Source organism: Trichoderma evansii (assembly GCF_050947405.1).
Source record: "Trichoderma evansii strain SZMC 28006 chromosome Unknown GGI43scaffold_22, whole genome shotgun sequence".
NCBI lineage: Eukaryota > Fungi > Ascomycota > Sordariomycetes > Hypocreales > Hypocreaceae > Trichoderma > Trichoderma evansii.
This window is the reverse complement of record NW_028145184.1, coordinates 99,259-116,655: the sequence shown is the minus strand read 5'-3', so window position 1 is coordinate 116,655 and position 17,397 is coordinate 99,259. Positions and strand designations below refer to the sequence as shown.

Here is a 17,397-nt window from a genome sequence, read left to right as displayed (position 1 = left end):
GCCGACAGTCTTCTTCATCTAGACATTTGGTTAGCTACGCATGGATAGCCACGAAATGCACCTTCAATAACATCTGGACTAGGCAGCTTGTTAGTTGCTCCGACTTCCCCTCACCATATCAAAATTCTGCGTGCATCATATTTCCGTAAGGTGAGTAGTCTCTGATTTTCATTGAATGAATTTTGGTTTACTAGATCTATCTATCTATCTATCTATCTAACTATCTAACTATATGTACAAGATAACTATGCTAAATTATAGAGAAAATCTTCCCGTTTTCAAGGCCGGGTACTCATCTTTTGCGACATATATTATAAACAAGAATGTGATATGCATGGGAACTCAACTTTCCCTACTGTTCAAACAGTGGCCGTCGCTATATGGAAACTTGCAAACTTAAGAAGATTCCGCTGCATTTTCCATGGCTGTCTTGAAAAAGGATATGAGTGCTATAGGACCGTCTTTGTGTCTCATCATGGTTGCCATTACCAAACCACTGTTAATATGCTCTACTGCGCGTTTGAACATATCCTCTTCATACTCGATAACGGCACGATCAATATCATCTGTACCATATGTTGCAATTTTGGTGGCTAGGGAGAGTGCATCTACCATAGCGCAGTTTACGCCTTCGCCATTTGGCGTCGCGAGGTGGGCTGCATCTCCAACCAATGTCAGGCCAGGAACAGGCTTCCAGCTCATGGTTTCTGGAGGCATGTAGTACAGAGACCAAGGGCGAAAATCTTCAGAGTGGCGAATAATATCTTTAAACTCATCTGCCCAGTCTTCAAAGAATTCTGAAGAAAGAAACAATTGACGGGTAGACTCAGTATCCGCTAAATCGACGGTGCCACCTCGTACAAAGTTTTCAGGCACCGAAATACCGAGATAAATCCTGTAAGATCCGTCGCCTTGGCGCTGGGTAACGATCTCTTTTGAAGAGCCTAGACACATCAAAGTGCCTGCGCCAACTTTCGAAACCATCGTGGCGTAAAGAGGGCTGCTGGGGTTTATTCTTGATTCGATGTACTGATTGCCTGAGTATTGTGGCTTTGCTTGGGTTATCTATGAGTGAAGCTATTAGTGAGTGAACAGATATATATATATATATAGAGAGAGAGAGGTAGGCAGGAGAGAAGAAAAAGAAAACGTATAGCAAGGTTGATAAACGTACCGATGGCCGCACTTTACTCCAGGCACCATCTGCACCAACTACTAGCTTGAATCCAGAAACTGAAGCGCCATTTGTAAACTCAAGGATATGCTGCCCATCTTTATCCAAGGTAACACTCTTGAGAACATGATTCCAATGGATTTTTTCACTCGGAATGGAGTCTAATAAAATCTGGCGTAGCTGAATGCGATCGATCTCAGGCGCATCACGCCCACCTTCCTCAGTTTGAAATACTCTTTCCCCTTGCTGGTTTGCAATTCTAAACACAGTATCTTCGTATCTCGCAAGTTTCAAGAATTCTTCGAAAAGACCTGCTTCCTTCAGTGCAAGCTGTCCGGTCTCAGCATGAATATCGAGGGTGCCTCCTCTGCGAACAGAAAGGGCGGATTCATCACGCTCATAGACCACGTAGTCGATGCCTTTGCGCTCTAGAAGGCGTGCTAAGGTCAAGCCACATGGCCCACCACCGATAATGGCAATACTAGGGGACATATTGCAGCGGTCGTACTAGGCTCTAGTAATAAAGATGGTGAAAAGGATTTGCGTATGCTGCATGTAGATGGGATGGTGCTTATGCTAAAACTGTATCGAGTGCTGGATGATGCGGTCTTTATATAGATGATTAGTTCAGTCATGTTAACAAGTGGACAACTTCGTTATTGCAATCTTTCGGAGTCAAAGTGTGTTGAATGAAGGGTTCTACAGTGGTGGCGAGATGTGCGACTTACCCGGGCTCCTAAATCTACTAAGCTTGATGCGATTCTCGGGACCGAGAATTGCCCTCGGGTGCCACATCCGAATTTCGTCTGCTCAACGGAGTGCAGCGGGGCCGATTTTCTCTCATTGGACTATGCTGCGTGCCTTTTAGGATTCAATGAATACATAAGTGATGTCGAATGTGCAAATTTTAAGCCTATAGTGCGAATCATTTTGACAATAATAGCGCCTCTATCACGTTGGACGAAATCTGCATGCGTCTTAACATATTATGTGTTTTGCATTCATCTACATGCACTACTTACAACGCGCGCTTATATTTCCTTCAAATTATCTTTCTTTCTTAATAGTCGTCGATTCCGAACTCTTATTGCGAATTGCTCTTTGACTTAAATGTACTTTGTAGTTTTGAAAGTTTGCACTTTCTTAATGACCTGACACATTCTTGAGAAACTGGTAGACTGCGTTTCGGTACCGAGGCTAGCTGCAACGTAAGGAGTACTGACCCACAAAATGGTAATGCACCACGAACTGTTATGCCAGGCATAAATTATGGTATAATTAAGTCGAATTAATTCGTAACGGGAATCGAAAGACGGTGGAGATGTTGATTCTCATATAAAATCTATCTCCGCTTCGATATGTCCCAGTCATGCATCTTTATAAGTGTAGCCAAGGGATGCGGCGAGTCTAAGCCTATAAGTGCACTGTATAAGCTAATATCAGCTACCAAGCCCATTGATATCCAGCAGTCATCATTACTATCAGAGTAGCCAGTCTGATTTTGGGCTAATACAGTGCTTTGGCAGGGCATAATAAAGTGTGGTAGTTGAAAACTACAAAGATCCGAGGCCAATTACTGATACCCTTCATTGACCTCCATGCACCATATGCTGCCGCTAGGGAGGCCCCTAAGACCTCTGCTTAGCGGCCAGGCCCTGTATTTAACTGGGATCCGTGGTTCATAAAACGCAAGATTTGTTGGCCTGAGGACGAATTCCATCGAGGCGTGTGCTGATATAAATTCCAGCTACTTTCTATCCTACTTCTTTTCCTATTATTTATTTAATTTCATTTTTTCTCTCTGGCTCTCGATTTTTTGTTAGCTGCGAATACCACAAACCAAATTTACTTCTACAAAGCCATCACCTCACAGACATGAAGCCCACACTTGCACTGGCAAACCTCACCCCGGCCTCTCGGACGCAACGTTCGATGTTGATTGGCAATACTCCTACTATATTCAATCTTCGGCACCAATACCAGAGGAATCGAGCCATCGTCAATGGCCATACCTCTTTGAGAACATTTTCCGCTCGCTCCCCCCTTCGCAGTCAGCAGCAAAAGGACAGTGAGCTGCCCAAGTTTAGCTTTGAGGGCTTGGGAATGAGCAAGAACACCAGGATCTTTGTAATTACAGTCTTGAGCATTTTTGGAACGATTGAGACTTGGGTTTGGTGTAAGGGTATTTATCGTTGGTGGAATGGCCCTTCGGAAGAAGAGAGGACACGGGTAGAGGCTTCCAATAACTAAACTAGGACGAGTATATAGAGCTCGTTCAAATATTTTGGTCAGTTATTAAAGAAGAACGACAGCATGCGTATCTTTTTAGATCACCAATATCTATGTAATACAGTGCTAGTACCGTATAACAGTAGCAATGATGGCTAAAGTTCAGTACCTATAAAGATTGTAGTAAATAAAACTATAGTGGTATTTACATTCCAGGTCTCGATATTTCGAAATTGCATCTTCACGGACGTCGTAACTTTCATGACAACTTCGAGAGGTGCGAACAGTAAACAGGGGGACAAATAAAGTTGCATATGAGTCAGTTGTGAAGATAAGTATCATATATGCGTATTATACTTGGCAAATAACGCTAATTTCACCTATTAGTATGTACCTTTGCCAAGCAAGAGACTTTATCCTGCCATTAGAGGTTAGCGTAAAGAAGAAATGAGTGGTTGATTCAGCACGATGCCCCTTGCTAGCGGCCCCTACTTGGCCTGTTCATTAGAGCAATATTATGGGGCTTCTGTACTAGATACACTACCAGTTCAAGGCAATTGAGCTGATATCAATATGGATCATTTGCATTGTACGGCTTGGCACAAGAAAAGGGATTTTGTGACGGAGCCTGACGACTGAATCATAATGTTTCCTCTTTATCTCATTATATTTTCTTTGCGCAGATATGGCTTTAACATGTCACGCACATACGGTAGGGTCTTACAGTCATTCCATTGTCCGAATTTCTCGAGAGGCAAGTATATTTCGATCCACGTATAGCTACTTGCAATGATTAGCTACCAGGTACCACCTATTCTTTTAAAATGGCTTGTTGTCGAGTCTGTCCCGCACTGCTTCTTCCAGAGACTGTAGCTGATCTTCATACAGACCAAGTGCCTCGTTATCCAGCTTATCGTATACTGCTCCGCCTGTAGCCCAGATCCGTCGCAGCGCCGCAACGACTGCCGACGGATTGCCTTCGTCCCATAACTTCTTTTCAAGGCTCTTTACGTCATCTAGCGGGACAGACGTGACCTTGAACTTTTCGCCAAGCTGCTTTTCATATTCAGCAAGAACCTGGTTTGACGACTTTGTGAAAGACGCAATCTTCAACGCCTTTCCGAGGGATATTTCCGGGCGCTGTAACGCAGCCACCACTCCTTTACCAACGCTGTGTTGAAATGCCGCGGTTAGCTCCCATCGTAAGCCAAATTGGTTGTTATAACTCACTCATCCATAGCAGTGAAGCCAATAGGCTGCTCTCCATCTCCAATGATAGTTGCTTCTCTCTTCTGTACATCAATGCCACTAACTAAATCTTTAGGAACCCACATCTCAATGTATGGCCCTACAACCAGGTACGTCGGCTTCAAATTCTTCACCTCCTCAGCAAATACCTTGCGAACTGCTCTTTTAAACGTATGAGGTTTCTCATGCGCGCTACTGGGGTCGTGGTCAGGGTCGGTGCCATATTCTGAGGGGAAAAACCACCGCACGGATCCAGACTCGTCCGCGTGCTTGATGAGTTCAAATTGATACTGTAGAGCCCCTCGACCAAGGCAGCTAATGGCCGTGTCAATGCCATGATAGGCATTTTTCACGTCTGTCGAGTCTTTAACATCACCAACGATAACTGATGCTCCTGCAGCTTTCCATTTGTTCAAAAGTTCGGGCTTGGTGGACACTGTGTTTGCAGAAGTGAAAATCGAAATTTGAGGGAACGGCGGCTTGGCGCTAATGAGCTGATTGACGATGTGCTTTCCGATGTTGCCTGTGGCACCGAACACCAGAATATGTGAAGGCTTAAAGGATGCCATTGTACGACTTATAATTGTACCAAATTAGACGCTGAGTTACAGGCAGATACAAGAAAATATTAGGTCTATTATACTTTCGACGATCTCTCGCAAAAATGATTTCGCGCCAGCTATTAGTCATATCATCACCACAGATGAGGGGTATATTATAACATTGCTTATCCACGCATATCGCCCGCCGCAAAGCCGAGCGCTGGCCATATTTGGCTTCAAAATGCGTATGCATTGACCTCAGCCTTTTGGAATCTCATCTCATACCGAGCCATAAAGCTTCCCAAACCTTCCCAAATCAGGCAACTTAAACTTTCCTAAACTTCTTCTTTCTCCGCCTTGACAACAGGTGCCGGGGGAGGGAATTTAGGTGTGTATTTGCTGTTCTTCCGAATCTGAGCGCCCTTGAAATAGAAAATGACGGGTACAGGCGCCAGCACAGCAGCAACACAGCCCAGCAATGTCATTGCCCATTGGATTCCCATTCCCTTGAACATGTAGGTTGCAAATAGAGGGAATACGGCACCGAATGCCGACCGCAAGAACGTATTAGCTGCTAGCGCTGAAGCCGCAAACTATCCATCGCGTTAGTGATTAGCCAAATCATGTTTGGGGGAACAGAGCTGTAAATACCATCAAGTAGGCATCAATTATATAATTAAACGCCTGCAAAAAGACCATTGATATACCAAGACCGGTCACGAAGCCACCAATCGTAGGCACGATCCAGTGGACCTCTTTTCGGTATCCTGACCAACCAAGCCAAAACATGCCGCCAGCGAAAAGAACGGCTCCAACCATGGCCTCAGGCATTCGCCACTCAGGCACGGGCATATTGTTGTTAGCCACAAGCTTTCGTGTATAGCTTGGTGCACGTAGCGTCATGATGATACCTGTTACAAGGCAGCCAAGTACAGCCCCCAGCTCTGGAAGTCCGCTGACGCCAGGCCTCATACCGTAAACTCCTTGGAAGATTTGGGGGTATGCGGTGAGGAAGAGGTATAAAAGGCCATAGATAAACGCAGAGTAGAGACTAGTATAAGAAAAAATTATCAATTGTGCTCAGAGATAGGATATGAATAATGTGGACATACCTCATAAGTAGGACAATAGGCTCGACTAGAAGCATGCGAAATGGGCGCATGAAGTAGCGCTCAACCATCTCACCAAGGTTAACTTCAGCCTCCTCTTGCTTAGCATGAATTGCGTAGTTCTTCGTTAGTCGTCGCAGCTCGCCTGCCTTCTTAACCAAGATGAACGGAGCGCTGGTTTCTTGTACAAAGATCAAGTTCAATACCGCAGCGGCGGAAGCCAGAATGCCTGTAAGATATTGTGTCCATCGCCAGCCAAGGTGGCACGTCACAATGAAGCCACCAATAAAAGGCGCGCACATTGGGCCAATGAAAACGCAAATGGTGAACCATGTCACCTAGTATATATAGTTTAGTATATCTCAACAGCATTAAGTGCTTTTATGTGAATACTTACTGCAACACCGCGAGTCTTGTTATCGAACAAGTCGACAAACACGCCGCCACCCACGGCGAGCGGAGCGGTTCCAAAAAATCCTGCAAAAAATCGGTTGATCATGATGCTTTGAACGTCTTTAGAAACTGCCACAGCAAATTGGAAAATTGCGGTTCCAAAGGCGGCAACAACAAGGGGCAGTCGTCTTCCTTTGACCTCAGAAAGCGGTCCCCATAGTAACGGTCTACAGTAGAGTTAGATGCAGGTTCATACAAATGAACGATGAATTTATATCATTCAAAGGCGGATATTAAATTGAAAGGAAGGCATACCCTGCTGAAAATCCTAGCACATAGAGTGTTACTCCAAGAGTGGCAACCTCTGGTGCAATATGGTATTTCTCTGATATCGTTGAGATGGCGGGAGAAAAGATGCCGCTTCCAAAGGTAGTGATAAATGTAGTAGACGAGATGATCAATACTATTGCCCACCTAATTCAGTTAGAGGGCTATGTCAAACAATTCTCTCGTCCTTGTACGGAGTACTAACTTTCTCTTCATAGACCAGTTTTGCGGATGAGTAGGGTCGGATGGTCCATTAAATTCCACAATATAGCTGTCTTTATCCAAGAGATCCATGGGATAAGGCTTTCCAGCACCCATTGAGAGAGGCATCGATGCTTCCTGGCTGAGTATGGGATCATGCTGGCGATTGATTGTCTCTATCCGCTCCACGGCTATCTCATCCTGTTCCACATCACTCGAAATGGTATCGTCTCTGCTGAGTTGCTGCTCCGACTTTAGCCGAAGTCCCTCCTCGTTGGAATGGACTTTGGCCATTTCGATGTTATTATCCATAGAGCCCAGTTTTGTTATCCTCCACAAAAAGAGAAACTCCTTTCTGAGCCCTGAAATACTGATGGGATTTGTTTAAATGTTAGTTGCAAAGAACATCGGTTGTGTTGGCAATAATTATTAAAGGCTGGGAATGCAAACATGATTTAGATGTTACGTAGCAACGGTAATATATACATGCAGACAAGGATCTTCCATTCACGTCTATTTTGCTGTATAATTATAGTACTATGAAACTATGCTAAAAAAAGAAAAAGACGGTCATTACTAAAAGCTCTTGCTTTTTGAAGAACTATTTTGCAGTTTCTAAAATTTCTAAGCAAAATTTGGCGCGTATTTAGAGATTTGGGAGATTCGGCGGGATCGGTAGCTCGGATCTCGGACTCTCGCTCCTTTCTTTTCTTACTTTTTCAGCATTCGCAGCATCAGTCATCAATACGCGATTCCTAAGTCAGCTAATACTGGCAACAAGTTACTGAATATCGAAATATGCTGTTGATATGAATTGCCTTAAATAGAATTAGCCGTATACGGTAACGGTTTTGCTCCAGAGTTGTCTTGCAGGCACAACACTCTTGAAGCTTGGAAATAGGAGTAGGGCCCATGCTAGCGCCTCAACTGCTCGACTTGAATTTCGGCGTTATTGCTGTGAGAGGTGCAGCTGATAACTGGCTTATTTCTCGCTAAATGGAATTATCATAGCTTTTAGGGTGAGATAAGGAGTATAAGAGGCCCTCAAAGTCCAGTGTAACGGCGTATGGAGACGGCTCGGGGCGAGAGGCCGTCGTCGGCATTACTGTGCTCATTTGCGTAACATCAGTGACGCGGTAACGGCTATTGATCGTTATCTGCGTGAGTTCGGAGCAATGTGATTGCGCTTTGTGCTAGTACAGCGAAACTCGGAGGAACTATTATTGCAGGGAACATTCTGAGGATACTGTATATCAAGCGAGTAGCTAATCACTATGAATATGCAGTCTCAGTGCGCAGAATATGCCATGTAACATTTGTTACTCAATTTCCTGAGTTCAAATAGATAAATTGATCATTGCATCGTGATGTCAGATAGATGCCTTACCAGCAGTTCTAGTATTAGCGTTTATCTTAGGCCGTTCTCGCTCAGGATCTAGGAGAAATTGCCTCCATATATAATCTCGGCCCTGGGTTACTCAGCCTAGAAATCACTTAAAGTATTATATATTAAGAATATTCGCCAAAAATTAGCATATATACCCTTCGAATTCAAGTGAACATTCAAAGAATACATTGGGCTTCCAATACATGCATCTTAGCTCCCTCCCGCTACTGCCGCTGTTGACAATGTCAGGTATGGAGATTGTATATTTTAGAAGACATTCCCAGGCTAGGCAGATTTAGGTGTGGGGAACGGCCCCTAGGTTTGATAACCAATGATGAAATAATGGTGACAGCTCCATGCATTTTTAAATATTATCGTTACGGTTACTGTATTTGTCAGGAGAAGCTACGGTCGCTGAGTCACGATGTTCTATAAGTAAGCCAAGAGAAGGAGGGTCTAGGATTCAGACATGGCAGTACCAGAACCTACAGCTCCATCCTAGTAAAGTTGTAAGACCTGCATATACTTATAACAATGACAAAGGATGTTATACTAACACTAAATGCGGCTCACTGTGAACGCTACAAGGTTAAGAGCAGACGGCTGCAATTGTAGCATAAGAGATTGCAAAATTGGGGACGACTGGTTTGGATCTACGAAATTCCCTTCTCAAATGAAAATAATGCATTGTATTTGTCGTGGCTGCATGTTCGCAGCTATGTTGACATTCCTATAGATAGTTGCTCTACCACTTTTGCATCTGCTAGCAGCCCACCAAGTGGATAAAGCATTATTTGGACTGCTACTCCAAACCTACGGCTAAATCTCCGCTTGAGTTTACCAGTCATTGGTAGTATATTAAACAGAAGAATAAAGAAGCATAAAGAGTTTCGGTTGTCGTCGAGATCCGGTCTCGAAAGCAGGATACGACGCCGAGCAATCTCCTAGACTGCCTGACCAGTTAGTAGGGTAGGAGTCAGCCTACCACAGAATAGTATTATCTTGCCGTTGCGTTGGAAATACACTCTGCTTTGTCTTTTCTAATATTTTTTTTTTTCAAAGAATTTTCTTTTGGGTGAGTCTTTTTTCTTTAATCTCAGAACTACAAGCAGCTTCATTCCTTTCTCCTCACTCCATCCAGTTACATTTTTCTATAGCCTAGCAACATGCAAGCTCTCAACTAGAGAGGCTAGCGCACTGCCTATTCTGTCCATTCTTTACGAATGACGTAACAGTGGGCGGCTGTCGCTGATGAATAAAGTATGAATAAGTCGGCAATGTGGCTATGGGTATTCAATCCTATCGCCGCAAACCCGCATCGGATACTTTTTAAGGTAGCTGATAGGTAGAATCGCTTGGATTGCTATTTTGGTGCTACATGGAAACTAACTCACCTCGATTCCATTTTGCTGCAAATTTGTCAGGAAAAGCTAGTGGCGGGCACCAGATAACCTTTTCCCAAGTGCCCGAGTTGCCCGAAGCAGCCGATTCTTCATAGAGTGCCTCAATGTATGAGATACTATCGCGAATGATTACCAATTCTCCAATCCGAAAATAGCAGTGACATTTTGTGATTTTCGTATAAATTAAACTGTATTCGCATCTCACTGAGAAGACTCATCACTCATATTCATGAGAATTTAAGACCATTCACGAAGACTTTCTGACCTTGACGACTTCGCTATGTCTAACACAATGCGCGCTATTGGTAAGACGCTTATTCTAACCCGGGCTAAATTTCCGTTTTCCATTCTTACTTTTCGGTGCGATAGATATTCGGGGCGATATTGGCCCTGCGGAGGCCCTTTATATGGCTGAAATCCCCAAACCCGTGCCCAAGGAAGGACAGGCTTTGATACGAGTCAAGGCTTTCGGTCTCAATCGTGCGGACGTTATGCAGCGTGATGGAGAGTACCCTGTTCCTCCTCATGCCGGCAAAATTCTAGGATTGGAATTTTCTGGTATAATAGAGGAGCTTGGGGAAAATAGTGAAGCATCATTCAGCGTTGGCGATGAAGTGTTTTCTTTGACGTATGGTGGTAAGAAAACTCGGTGGAAACGGTTGTGAAAAATGCATTGCTTAACACTTAAAAATTTAGGGGCGTACGCTGAATATGTTGCTGTTTCGACACACATGTTAATCCACAAGCCCGCTCAGTTATCATGGGAACAGGCTGCAGGCATCCCTGAGGTAAGTCTTGAATGGTTTGTGGGTGTCGAGATTACCTTGGCGGAAACTGACACATCTCATAGACTTGGCTTACTGCTGCAAAAGTTATGTATATTATTGGAGAGTTCACACGTGGTAAATCCATTTTGTGGCACGCCGGCGCATCTGGCGTTGGCATCAGCGGCATCCAGCTTTCTGTTGCTGGTGGTGCTTCGGCTGTCTACGCGACAACACGATCTGACGAAAAACGTGATTTCTGCGTTAATGAGCTTGGTGCTACGGCAGCTTTCAATACAACAGACCCTAACTGGGTCGATCAAGTGTTGAAGGCAACTGATGGCAAAGGTGTTGATATTATCGCCGATTTGATCGGACCCGATGTCTTTGCTGAAAATGTCAAGATCGGCGCTAGAGATGCCAAGATTGTGCTGATCGGATTGATGAGTGGGACAATATTCAAAAGGGAATTCGACATGAGCCTTCTTGCGTTCAAGAGGATTAGATACGAGGGATCAACTTTGCGGAGCAGAGATGAAGAATTCCAACGTAACCTGAGAGATAAATTCGTTTCAGAGGCCCTCCCTCAGTTTTTGGCTGGGAGCTTCAAAGTCTACGTCGAAAAGGTCTTTCCGTGGGAGCAGATTGTCGAGGCGCACAAGTTGCTGGAGGCTAACAAGACCATGGGGAAGATTATATGCACTATTAACTAAAAGCCTCACGAAAAGTTTATTATGGATATTGGTATAGGCTTACGCATTTCATTTTATTTTATGGATTCTGGGAGCTGAGCGATTTTAAAAATCCGTTGATCAGAAAATATATATGTCAAAGAAACATGGTAATACAATATAGCATAAATATTCACGAATGCTTATATTTTATACATATGCCTAAATGCTTTAGTATTTCTAATGGATACAATAAAATAGGATATATGATGTGGTTTAGTAAGAACACGGTTATTGCTACTTGAAAATCACGACTTCAACACCCCGAGGAGCTAAATTCGATAAAGCTCACGCAAGAGATGATAAAGCCGGCATCGCGGCATACAAGTTTACGCGAGGACACAGTACTAGTATGAATACGGCATTGCTGCTTTGGAAGGCAAAGATAAAGGGCGATCTCCCAAGATTGCGCAATACGGCAAAGTGTCTCTGGTGAGGTGGGGATGCGCAGTCGCTCGGAGGCAAGAGGTAGCAAGATTATTTGCGTTCAATTTTTAGTGCTTAGTCCAAATAATTTTACGACGACCAGCTGAATTTATTCTCCGCTCACGGAACCCCTGTGTTGGGACCCTGTATCGGAGCAAAAGCAAAAGTTCGTGCTGATGTTGGGGATAATATATTCTACGCTTCACGCTTGACTGCCGACTACTACTTACACGAAACGCGAAGGCAATAGTACTCATGCAGATAAAATTCTACAGAATGCAGGGATACTATTTCTTTCTCTGGATGCATGAACTTAGCTCCTATCTTGTAAAATACGTAGTTTTTAGTACTCACACTATCTATATATCCTTGCATTCTCTGATTTGTATGCACCTGTCAATCCCCTCAGCTAGTATACAAAAGAGACGATAGCAACAAAATTGTACAGTAGACCTTTGGGGAACCAGTGGCGTAGGCTTACTCTAATTTGGTAAGAGGGCGCAAATAGAGCGTGGGGAAGCTGAGGCTAGGTGCTCTAGCTGGAGCAGTCCACACATGGTCTACATGGTCTCGAGTTTCCAATCAGTGCTGCCTAGATACCCCATACAGTTTTGGCACCCTGCTAGCATTTACCCAAATGCCCAGTATTTCATCCGCTAGCTCTTCTATTGGATGCTGTCATAATCGATCCTAATCAGTGCTCTAGCCTCACGGCGCGATACGAGCGGCCGTTGGTTCTGGACTAAAAAGAAGTTATAATTTCCGATCGCTATTCGACTTTCTGTGCCGCGGCCCCTGAAGCCACAACGGCCGGTTGAGAGGAACGAAGTTCTGTTCCAGTTAGCCGCATGTGAGACGGGTTTCCTTCCTTGAAATGAGCTGAATCGATTCTCAATAGTGTCACACCATGCGCTGCCAAGGTACTTTGACCCCGTAGCCACCCAATTCTTTTTCGTTATCAGTTTATGGCTTGCATAGGTAGTCGATATGCATACGCCACAATAGTCTGCTGGCACTGTTTGCTCCTGGAACTAGTCCTGAGAGCTTGGCCGTAACATCTCCTTTAATGCTTAAGGCATCACCTTCGAAAATTTATCATGGTAGGGGCGTAGTTTGTGCTTCCTTTCAATCGTCTGCATGTAGCGCTCAATAATGGCTCTCTACTCATCGGCACCTCCAGAACGGCCATTTAGCGATGCTAAACCTACCTTGCTTGTAGCTTGGTGGATAACGCTCTTTTGTACATGTTTGATCTTGCTGCGTCTCTCAGGACGATATATTCGGGTGGAAAAGCTATTCATCGAAGACAAGATCACAGCATTGGCATTACTACCGTTATACCTGCGGATCGCATGCACTCATGTCGTCCTCTTATACGGTACAAATAATATTGATCTCACCGGTACCGATCTATCCTCCACAGAGATTGAACGAAGAATTATTGGAAGCAAAGTTGTCCTCGCTGGAAGGATACTTCATGCTGCTACGTTTGTCTATTCCCCATCTCCAATTTCTTCCCATATTCTCTGTAACAGATGCTAACTGCTTCGCTTTTCAGGCTATGGACACTTAAATTCACCACACTCGAATTTCTCAACAGATTAGCTGGTGCTTCCCTGAAAAAAGTCTACAAACTCCTCATTAATATTTTACGAGGCGTTCTTGTGGCCACCTTTGTGGCGATCATAGTGAGCGACCTTGCAGAATGTCATCCAGTATCTCACTATTGGCAAATCATTCCGGATCCAGGAGCACAGTGCCGTCAAGGCTTGGCGCAGCTTCTCACAATGGGAGTCTGCAGCTCAGTCATTGATGTCATACTCATCATATTCCCGATTCCAATCATCTTCTCTACTCGGATTGCTACTAAACGAAAGATTTTGCTCGCCATGCTGTTTTGCTTTGGGTTTCTGACAGTTGGTATTACCATTTACAGAATTCCCCAGACCATCAAGCAGCACGGGGACCAGGTGGTTCGATCTATGTGGGCATCCATCGAACTGCTTGCTGCAACTGCAGTGGCAAATTTGGTAGCTCTGGGTTCATTCCTGCGAGATAGCGGAGTGAGGAAGATGAAATTTCGCCCAGGCTACCATAGCAGCGGGACCAACTCCAGGCCTCAAGGCAAGGGGGCGACAGGAAGTGATAGACGTCAAGCAGAGAGTGAACACCACCGGGCCAAATCGGACATCGATGAATGGGCGAACGATAAACAGGCCGATACCGCATTTCATTCCTCATCAAACAATGGAGCACGTCACTCGCAATCAGCTAGTGGAAGTGGAATCAGTCCTACGCAAAGCCATGACTCGCTCATTCAGCCAGACCGGGGATCTTCACAGCCCGCCCCGGTGCTGGGTCTTGAGAACCCTCGATCTCCAGAACGAGTGGTTCCTGCCGGAATCACTAGCTTCCGGCGTAGATAGCTATTTTACCAATAATAGTTTATTTTTTCTTCTTTGGCGTCTGACAATTTTGGCTTCGCACAAGTTGTACCGTATGTGGTATCTAACCCCCCAACCATTAGAGTCAGTGAATGTCCACACTATCATGACCCCTTTTTATCACCTGTTTAAGTTAATGCAAGATAAGTTCTAGAAAGATGGCTTGCATATGCTCAGGATCCAAGCGTCTAGGCCGCACATTTATACAAAGCTTTATCTACAACTAGCTAGCGTATGTTCATTCCATTAGTTCATAGAATCGGCCAACGGCTGCCCAGGCGTGGCTCTTGGATTCTGTTAGTCATGTTTCAAGTGAGGACCTGCCAAATGCCAACTCTTATCTCTCTACATCAGGCTAACCCCAGGTTTGCGGAGCTTCAAGTCCCACACGCAACACGCAACCCACGCGATGATATGCAGGGGCAGTGAACACCCTGAGAGAACTCCAGGCTGTCGCCACTACTCATGTCTAGCGCCCGCTAAAGTAGCGCGAAGGCGCCTCGGTTCCAGCAAATTGTGGCTGTAGGCTATTGGCATGCGCAAAAAATCTTCAATGCGCTGCAAGGCAAGGCGCCATGAAATCATACCGGGATTTTCTCGATGAACCCACTGGGGAAGCTTACCATATTTAGGCGATTGAATGCCAAGATAAACCTGCAAAGGAGATGAGGTTCCAGAATTTGCCATATTTGTGCTTGTACCAATTTGTAACTCGTATCGTTTCTCCTTTCCCCCGCCTTCCAAAGGCCTTCCATCGTTCATTTGGAATGCAGTTCCATGCATACTTTATTCTCCGAATAGACAGGATCATATTTCTTTTCCCCTTTCATGCATGTTATCAAGAAAGATAGATAGTGTTCAAAGTTAGCCGGATCCTATCATGGCTTTTGACGAGCCAGAGAAGCCAAAGTCCATCAAAAATGGAATCACATATACCCGAGATTTCGAGGTCGTGGAAATGAGCGATCTGTCGGAACCAAGGGGGAATCAATTCACGGTAACGACTTCATATTCCATTACGACCGCATCACGTCCCAGGGTTTCTCACAAGAAGGCGTCAATGGGTCGTCGTTTTGTGGACAGCTTCCGCCGTGCCCCCGGAGGACTTCCAATGACTGGCAACCATGGCTATCAAATCAACGATGATCTTCCAGATATGGCCCAAGCAGGCAACCGCTTCTATGATCTCCGCGCTGCTAACGTCCGGACTGCGAATTCTGCACTTGCACGCGATCTCAAGGGCCGCCATCTGCAGATGATTGCTTTTGGCGGTTCTATCGGTATAGTTATATCTTTACTGCCTAAGAGAAGGGAGAGCTTGAACATTAACATTATAAACCAGGCACCGGTTTATTTGTGGCATCAGGCGTGGCATTGTACCAAGGTGGACCAGCTTCGATGTTGCTGGCCTACCTTGTGACTGGTGCTATCCAGTTCTGTACTATGCAAAGCTTGGGCGAATTAGTAGCAACATATCCCGTCGCTGGCTCGTTTTCTGCATTTTCAAGTCGATTTCTAGATCCATCATGGGGGTTTGCCATGGGCTGGAAGTAAGTACAAATAAAACTCAAATCTTGGCGCGCGTTGCGATATCACCAAGATGTTAGAGATTGATGGGCCCCTATAGACCCTTCGTTGTTGTAACACTGCTAATATAGGCGTCAGTTATGCATTGCAATGGCTCTTTGCTCTGCCGATTGAAATCATTTCCGGAGCATTGTCGATCCAATTTTGGAACTCATCCATAAACCCCTCAGTATTCGTTACCATTTTTCTTGTTACAATCGTTACCATAAATATGTTTGGCATTAAAGGTTATGGTGAAGCAGAATTCATTTTCTCTACGGTCAAGGTGACTGCTATTGTCGGCTTCATGTAAGAATGAATTACCTCTCAGCGCTGCTTGTTTATTATATTTCTTGTACTAATGCGGACATGGATACCTCAGACTACTTGGCGTCGTCATTAATATCGGAGGGCCGCCTACAAGTGGATATATTGGTGGACAATACTGGTCTGACCCTGGCGCAACAAATAATGGTTTCAAAGGCTTTTGCAGCGTCTTAGTTACGGCCTCATTCTCCTTTATCGGTACCGAATTGGTCGGGCTCGCTGCAGCTGAAACTGCCAATCCGAAGAAATCCCTTCCAAGCGCTATTAAGCAAGTATTTTGGAGGATAGCCATCTTTTACATCGTATCACTCCTCCTTGTCAGTCTCTTAGTCCCTTATAACGACGCACGTCTTGTTGGAAGCGAAAATTCCGTTGGCGTCACTGCTAGCCCCTTTGTCATTGCCGTTGAGAGCGCTGGTTCAACAATTCTGCCGAGCGTTATGAATGCCGTAATTATGATTGCGGTATTGAGCGTGGGAAACTCTGCCATTTTTGGATCTTCACGGACGCTGGCTTCCCTGGCTGAACAATCACACGCACCTGCGATATTCTCCTATGTGGACCGCAAAGGACGACCGTTGACGGCAATCATTTTCGCCTCCATTCTTGGGCTTTTAGCATATCTGGTTAACGTCAGTGTCCATTCAGAGATTTTCGACTGGCTCCTGGCTGTTTGCGCACTTTCGGGTTTGTTTACGTGGGGTAGCATCTGCCTCTGTCATATTCGTTTCCGGAGGGCTTGGGCAGCGTCGGGACATTCGTTGAACCAGCTACCATTCCTGTCGCAGGCTGGCATTGTAGGCTCTTATCTTGGAGTAGCTGGAAACGTATTGGTCCTGGCTTCACAGTTCTGGATGGCCGTATCTCCAGTGCAGGGGGACCCGAATGCTACGGGGCCCAGCATCACTGCGAAAAATTTCTTTCTGAAGGTGATGACCGTGCCAATTGTTATTATATTCTATGTTGGGCACAAACTGTGGTTCAGAACAAGGATAGTCCCTATCGCTTCCATCGATATCCACACCGGGCGGAGTTTCTCCAGAATGCAGTCGATCTCGGCAGAGGAAGAAGAAATGCGCCAATCGTGGCCTCTGTGGAAGAGGATCTATCGAACGCTGTGTTGATA

At 45.0% G+C, this 17,397-nt stretch overlaps 7 protein-coding genes across 7 annotated transcripts; 4 read left to right on the top strand and 3 right to left on the bottom strand.

Annotated features, from left to right (window-relative positions):
- Positions 1 to 234: 234 nt before the first annotated feature.
- On the bottom strand, positions 235 to 1,859 carry GGI43DRAFT_414002 (FAD-dependent oxidoreductase). Its single transcript, XM_083206981.1, has 2 exons — positions 1,175 to 1,859; positions 235 to 1,065 (listed from the first exon to the last, which is right to left on the bottom strand). Exons 1-2 carry the CDS (start codon positions 1,664 to 1,666, stop codon positions 397 to 399), a joined length of 1,161 nt encoding a protein of 386 aa, XP_083057209.1. The 5' UTR covers positions 1,667 to 1,859; the 3' UTR covers positions 235 to 396.
- Positions 1,860 to 2,905: 1,046 nt separating this feature from the next.
- On the top strand, positions 2,906 to 3,564 carry GGI43DRAFT_194544 (uncharacterized protein). The gene has a single exon (XM_083199993.1). It carries the CDS (start codon positions 3,050 to 3,052, stop codon positions 3,422 to 3,424), a length of 375 nt encoding a protein of 124 aa, XP_083057208.1. The 5' UTR covers positions 2,906 to 3,049; the 3' UTR covers positions 3,425 to 3,564.
- Positions 3,565 to 4,070: 506 nt separating this feature from the next.
- On the bottom strand, positions 4,071 to 5,323 carry GGI43DRAFT_413997 (aromatic alcohol reductase). Its single transcript, XM_083206980.1, has 2 exons — positions 4,634 to 5,323; positions 4,071 to 4,574 (listed from the first exon to the last, which is right to left on the bottom strand). Exons 1-2 carry the CDS (start codon positions 5,218 to 5,220, stop codon positions 4,223 to 4,225), a joined length of 939 nt encoding a protein of 312 aa, XP_083057207.1. The 5' UTR covers positions 5,221 to 5,323; the 3' UTR covers positions 4,071 to 4,222.
- On the bottom strand, positions 5,319 to 7,679 carry GGI43DRAFT_430154 (MFS transporter). Its single transcript, XM_083209212.1, has 6 exons — positions 7,228 to 7,679; positions 7,011 to 7,169; positions 6,700 to 6,922; positions 6,306 to 6,640; positions 5,845 to 6,244; positions 5,319 to 5,786 (listed from the first exon to the last, which is right to left on the bottom strand). The coding sequence occupies exons 1-6, from the start codon at positions 7,533 to 7,535 to the stop codon at positions 5,529 to 5,531; spliced, it is 1,683 nt and encodes a 560-aa protein (XP_083057206.1). The 5' UTR covers positions 7,536 to 7,679; the 3' UTR covers positions 5,319 to 5,528.
- A 2,342-nt stretch (positions 7,680 to 10,021) lies between these two features.
- Positions 10,022 to 11,567, top strand: GGI43DRAFT_194442 (NAD(P)H-quinone oxidoreductase). The gene is made up of 4 exons (XM_083199992.1): positions 10,022 to 10,318; positions 10,383 to 10,649; positions 10,710 to 10,801; positions 10,864 to 11,567. The coding sequence occupies exons 1-4, from the start codon at positions 10,294 to 10,296 to the stop codon at positions 11,488 to 11,490; spliced, it is 1,011 nt and encodes a 336-aa protein (XP_083057205.1). The 5' UTR covers positions 10,022 to 10,293; the 3' UTR covers positions 11,491 to 11,567.
- A 1,022-nt stretch (positions 11,568 to 12,589) lies between these two features.
- Positions 12,590 to 14,389, top strand: GGI43DRAFT_194439 (uncharacterized protein). The gene is made up of 2 exons (XM_083199991.1): positions 12,590 to 13,421; positions 13,493 to 14,389. Exons 1-2 carry the CDS (start codon positions 13,087 to 13,089, stop codon positions 14,358 to 14,360), a joined length of 1,203 nt encoding a protein of 400 aa, XP_083057204.1. The 5' UTR covers positions 12,590 to 13,086; the 3' UTR covers positions 14,361 to 14,389.
- Positions 14,390 to 15,438: 1,049 nt separating this feature from the next.
- GGI43DRAFT_425017 (amino acid permease-domain-containing protein) lies at positions 15,439 to 17,395 on the top strand (the record flags this gene model as incomplete). Its single annotated transcript, XM_083208450.1, has 4 exons — positions 15,439 to 15,658; positions 15,721 to 15,928; positions 16,044 to 16,253; positions 16,327 to 17,395. The coding sequence occupies 4 exons, from the start codon at positions 15,439 to 15,441 to the stop codon at positions 17,393 to 17,395; spliced, it is 1,707 nt and encodes a 568-aa protein (XP_083057203.1).
- Positions 17,396 to 17,397: the final 2 nt, after the last annotated feature.